We start from the raw sequence: 6,000 nt of genomic DNA on the forward strand, positions 1-6,000 counted from the left end.
AAGAAAATAAGATCATTGGTAGTAAAGTTTGCAGATCATTGGATATAGAATTGAACTGGGCCAGATACAGATCCCCATGGGACCCCTCTAGAAATACTCCCATTGGAGGCAGTACAGTGATGGGTGCCACAGAGAACCCCCTAGAGGAAGAAAGAAAACATGCCAAAGAGATGCATCATGCTGTTATGAACAGGTCTTGAAAAAAAAACTGACCTGACCCTTATTAGCCCGAGGACTTAGTCTACTAGCCAGAGTAAAAATACCTGTGCTGCCACATCCTGCCCAAGGACATGTCCTCTGCAATGTGCAATAATGTATCTGGATACGGTTTAGTATCTCACTAATGGGCTGGCCAGACAAACCTTCATTGCGTACATTTGACAAGTTTCTCCCACATTTGTTGCATAATAAATCCATCAGAAAACGATCTCCCAGAGCTAGCTGTTGAATGCAGCATTTATCATGTGAATTACCGAACAGACACTGGGGAAGTCTACCAGCTAATGTATTTGAGAAATACTACTCAAAAAGTCCCACTTATTGCACCATCCTAGCTTTTCTCTTCTGCTTTTCCTTCCCAACTTCAGACGCCAAGGCCAGAAGAAACCACTAGGATCATCTAATCTGACTTCCTGGATACACAGGCTGTAGAATTTCCCCCAGAAGCTGGAATAAGGCAGGTCTTTTAGAAAGATACCTAATCTCATTTTAAAGCCCCCATGATGTAAGAGTTCAACTAGGTCTGCTAGCCAAGAGCAATACAAGAGATACCAACCTCCCACCTCCACACACAGATCCCAGAGAGGGTATCAATCAGGCAAGATGCCAACCCTCCCAAGCTGCTGGGATTCCTTTCAGAGTGCTGCTCCTAGACCCTGTTCAAAGAATCTGTATATTGTATCAGCTTCCAGCCGCTTGGAGTCTGAATTTTGCAGCACACTTCCCCCCACTCACTGCCTAAACAACCTGGTTGATACAGGGAGATGCATTCTCTCTCCACCTTTTCCCACTCACTCCAAACACTCCTGGCTGCTGCAAAAGGTGTCTCTCTCCCACTCTTCTCCCCACACATTCTTCATTTCTGAGTCAGCCTCCCCAGCTTCACCCTAAGCAGAGTTAAGCTGACCAGATGCTTTCCAGCTTCACAAAGGAAAGGGACTGTGTAGAAAGGGGTGTAGCGGAGCCAGACTCCCTACCACGACACTGCTTGCTGGCTGTTCTGGAATTAGCTCAAGTCCTTCTGCAAGGCGCCCTCCTCCGGTGGTGTTTTGCTCGCCTACTCGGTGTCTCCACCACTCTGGGACCCGCGTCACTCCCCAGACCACAGCGTCCTCTTCTGGGTACTGCCCTCTGACTGTGCCCCGCTGCCTCCCCCCTTTCAGAGGGCCCAGCAGTCTATAGTTAGCCACTTGCCTCAGTGGCCTGCTGCAGTCACCAGTCTAGTCCCTTGCTCCAGGGACAAACTGCAGTCTGCGTTGCCACTTCCCTCACGGCAAGTAGGGGCAGCCCTAGCACCTTATCTGCCCTTCCTCGAGGGCCTCAATCTGGCAGCGGTCAGCCAGACGCTCCTTCAGCTTGGCTACGCTGCCCAGCACAGCAGGGAGAGACTCCCCCTGCTCTGTTGAGCAGCCCTTTATATATATGGCCCCTGCTGGCCGATTGGCCACTGCAACAAAGCATCTCCCGAGGGGCTCGCTTAGTGAGCCCGCCTCTAATGGGAGGGTTCTGCACAGGCTCCCTCTGGCCTCCTTTAACCTTTCCTCTTCCTGGCGTGGGGCAACCGCCCCACTGCAGGGGGATTAAAAATTAACACACACACTGTGTCTCAGGTGATTCCAGAACCTTTCAGTATGTAAATCCTCACACCCTTCACTTCCAAGAACCCTTTCACCAAGTCACCTGAAAAACCTCCACACACTTCTCTGCAGGAAAAGGTACCAGAAACTCTTCAGGACAGACTCCTCCGCCACAGAAAGCTTGTATACAGCAAACAGCTTGTGTGTTAAATGAGATGCTTAGTACTGTATAAAACTCCACATACTCAGAGCATTTTTAACATACACTTGCCTGATTTTAACTTTCAGGACTCCTTTTTAAAAGCTAGTAAATTCACATACAAGAGCCCTCATTACTGGTTGTTCAGGTTGCTAAATGCAATTCAGAAGATATATCATTATGCATAATTAAAAACACATTAAAACCTAAGCAAATCACAACTAAGATTACATTAAATAGTTCTAATATTAACCTTATTCAAATCAGGCACATAGAGAAGAACGCCCACTGATTAGGAGTGAGAAACAGGATGGAGGCATGTGAAATGGTGGAAGACAGATATTTGAGAGACCAGGCCTAAAGAGCACCCAAGACAGTAAGAAAGAAGTCAATATGAGAAGGAACCGTACACACTAGCAACTCAGAGAATGCCTTTCCAGCTTTTAGGGCTTCACATGAACACTGGAATTGCCAGACTGGATCCAACCAGTGGTCCATCTACTCCATTAGTCTGCCTCCAAGAGCGACCAAACTAACTGCTTCAGAGGAAGGTGCAAACATCCAGCCAAAGGCAGCGGTGGGATAACTCACAGGAAGGTTCTTCTTCATTTCTATCAGTTAGGGCTTGTCTACTTAAGAAACTGACTGCAATAAACTACCGTGCACTAGTTCTGGAATAGCTATAGTGCTTTGAATTCACAGGACCCGATTCCAGAATAACCTCCCCATGGAGACAAGCCCCTAGAGGTTAGCTCATGCCCTGAACTATGCAGATTCACATCGATCCCCAAACTTCAGAGTTGTATTAGCCATCTAGACATCCTATGCTGTTAAGCTCTAGTTAAGCTTTTGGTCTCCGATATCTAATAGCAGTGAATTCCCGTTCCAGTTAACTGCACACACAAGTATTTCCTTTGGTGAGTTATAAATTTGCTCCTTTCCGTTTCTGGGAATGCCCCCTTGCTCTTGGGTGAGGAGAAGGGTGACGAGCAAGGCCTTCGCCACCTTCCCTGCCCCAGTCACTGCTGGCGGGTGAAGGCCAGGAGCCCTGGTCCTTTCAGGCCGGATTCTGGATTCCCGATCCCCAGGCCGTGCCCCGCCCCCATCTCGGAGCCCGAGTCTCCGCTGGAGCTGGGGAGGAGAGGGGGGGCCGAGCCCGCCGAGCCGGGGGGGGGGGGGGGGCGCGGCTGGCTTATGTAACAGCCCGGGGCTGTCAGCTCTGTCACACGGGCCGCTGCCCGGGCGCCCCCGCACACACCCGCCGGGGCCTTCCCTGGGGGGCCGAGCCGAGGCCGGGAACGGGCCGGGAGGCGGCTCGGGCCGAGCGGGGCCGGGGCCGGGCCCGGGACTCACCCTCCAGGCTCTCGCACTGCACCAGGTTCACGTAGTCGCCCTGGCTCAGCACGCCGGCCTTGAAGCCCCGCACCAGCCCCTCCAGGTAGCCGCTGTCCACGTTGAAGTAGAGCTCGGGGAAGCACGACATGGCGGCGGCCGCGGACCCGGCTCGCTCCCGGCGACTGGGGGGGACCCGGCGGCTGTGAATCACGTGACACGCACTGCGCTCACGTGACAGAGACGGGCGGGGGAGGGGGGAGATCCCGGCATGCGCCGCGCGGGGCCGCCCCCAGCGAGCCCGGCACTGAAGTGGGGACAGTCATTGGCCGAGGAGGCCGCGGGGGCTCGGCCGGGGGGTGGAGCCAGCGTTGGCAGGGGGCGGGGGTAGTGGCGGGGGTAGTTGGCAGGCTGGGGGCGGGGCTGTTGGCAGGATGGGGGTAGTCGCAGGGTGGGGGTTGTTGGCAGGATGGGGGTAGTCGCAGGGTGGGGGGCGGGGCTGTTGGCAGGGGGTGGGGGTTGTTGGCAGGATGGGGGTAGTGGCAGGATGGGGGAGGGGCTGTTGGCAGGATGGGGGTAGTCGCAGGGTGGGGGGCGGGGCTGTTGGCAGGGGGTGGGGGTTGTTGGCAGGATGGGGGAGGGGCTGTTGGCAGGATGGGGGTAGTCGCAGGGTGAGGGTGGGGGTTGTTGGCAGGATGGGGGCGGGGCTGGCAGGGGGTGGGGTAGTGGCAGGCTAGGGGGCGGGGCTGTTGGCAGGGGGTGGGGGTAGAGGCAGGGGAGGAGGCAGTGGGGAGGTGTTGTTGATTGGGGGGGGTGTCGCTCCCACTGGTATAAATAGAGGTCTGTGCTGTGCTGTGCTGTGCTGTGCAGGTTCACGCCTGTACAGTATGTGAATGTCCCTCTGTGTATCCCTATGTGGGTATTAAACAAGCACAAGGAAAGCCAGCCTGCCCTGTGGAACTAACATGACATTTCCCCCATTGCCCTGATCACTTTGCGTGTGTTGCATCGGTTGGTCCGTCGTCCATCACGCCTGTAAGCGCTTTGAGGCAGGGACCATGTATTAGCATGTACAGCAGCTACTACAATAGCCCTCCCACCCTGGAGGGAGCCTCAAAGTCCTACTGGGACACTGATAATTAACAAGAGCTGTGCACATGGAAATTCCATTTAACAAACCATTTCAAGATTTCAAAACATGGCTTCATTGTTTCAAACAAAAAATGAAAATATTTGGTTCCAAAAATGTCCAAAGAGGATGTTTCAGCATTGTTAGAATTCCCCCCCCAATCCCGTTTTTTCTCCAAAATCTTGATGAGATTGACACAGTTTCACAAAGCGTTTCAGTTTCAACAGAGCTGCATTCTCCAATGGAAAATGGTTCTCCCCAAGTGTCTCCAACCAGCTATAATAATAAACAGACTTCCCTCCCATGCTGTAGCCCTGTCTGTGCCCCTACGAGTATGCTCTGCACCTTCTGTGCCCGGTCTGGGCCTCTCTTAAGTCAATTGTGACTTTTTTGTGACGTACACAAATAGGAAGTAGGGTGAGAAAAACACTAAGTTCATTTTCACTTGTCATTTTAGATTAGTCCTTGCATGAATACATTAGGCACATTAGTATTTGTCCTTGGCAGCATTGGCTTATATTATACACATGCTAACCAGTTCTTCCTTCCTGGCCTAATTAGCCTTGGGTGCAACAGCAGTTGAGGGAGAGGGGATCTCTCACAGCATTTGTACCACTTTAACAGTTTAGAAACCGATGTAGTTAAATTGGTACCATCCCCTACTCAGGGCCGGTCTTAGCAAGAGCGGGGCCGATTCCTGGGGGTGGGGCTTGCCGGCAAGCCCCGCCCCCAGGAATCGGGCCGCGCTCCGGCCAGGGTCGCAGGGTTTGGGTCCGGGCCGGGGCCGCTGGGGCCGGGGCCAGGGGTGCTCGGCCGGCACTGCTCGGCCGGGACCGGGCCGGAGTTGCTCGGCCGGGGCCGGGGACGGCGCCCCGGAGCCCGAGCCAGAGCCAGAGCCACCGGGGCCGGAGCCGGAGCTGCTCAGGCTGGGGGTGCTCAGCCGGGGCCAGAGCCGTCGGGCCGGGCCGGGGGTGCTCGGGCGGAACCGGGGCCAGTGCCCCGGGGCCGGGCCGGAGCCGCGGGGCCGGGGGCCAGGCTGGGGGTGCTCGGGCGGAACCAGGACTGGCGCCCCGAGGCCGCTGCAGCCACAGCCGCAGCCGCTTGGGCCGGGACTGGAGCCGGGGGTGCTCGGCCGGAGCCGGAGCCGGGGGTGCTCGGCTGGGGCCAGGGGTGCTCGGCCGGCACCGGGCCGGCGCCGCGGGGCCAGGCCAGCGCGCTCAGCTGGAACCGGGGCCGGCGCCCCGGGGCCCGAGTCAGGCCGGAGCCAGAGCCACTTGGGCCGGGGCTGGGGGTGCTCGGCCGGAGCCGCCGGGCCAGGCCGGCGCGCTCGGCCGGAACCGGGGCTGGTGCCGGGGCCGGTGCCCTGGGGCCCGAGCCGGGCTGGACCCAGAGCCGCTGGGGCCGGGGCTGGGGGTGCTCGGCCGGGGCCGGACTGGGCCGTGCCGCGCCTCCCTGGAGCCCTCCTCGCGCCCCCCCCCCACCCCAGCTTACCTGCTGCTTCCCGCCTGCCCCTGCTTCTTTTCAGACTTCCCGTGAACATCTGA

The 6,000-nt window shown here is 56.8% G+C and overlaps 1 protein-coding gene across 1 annotated transcript in view; it reads right to left on the bottom strand.

Annotated features, from left to right (window-relative positions):
- ATP6V0D1 (ATPase H+ transporting V0 subunit d1) overlaps positions 1-3,547 on the bottom strand; it is a 92,699-nt gene extending 89,152 nt beyond the window's left edge. Inside the window, exon 1 of the mRNA XM_065416478.1 lies at positions 3,349-3,547. Within this exon, the coding sequence (XP_065272550.1) occupies positions 3,349-3,478 (130 nt within the window). The 5' untranslated portion in view covers positions 3,479-3,547. The remainder of the gene's footprint in view (positions 1-3,348) is intronic.
- Positions 3,548-6,000: the final 2,453 nt, after the last annotated feature.

The sequence above is a fragment of the Emys orbicularis genome, chromosome 14, assembly GCF_028017835.1.
Source record: "Emys orbicularis isolate rEmyOrb1 chromosome 14, rEmyOrb1.hap1, whole genome shotgun sequence".
Classification (NCBI taxonomy): Eukaryota; Metazoa; Chordata; order Testudines; family Emydidae; genus Emys; species Emys orbicularis.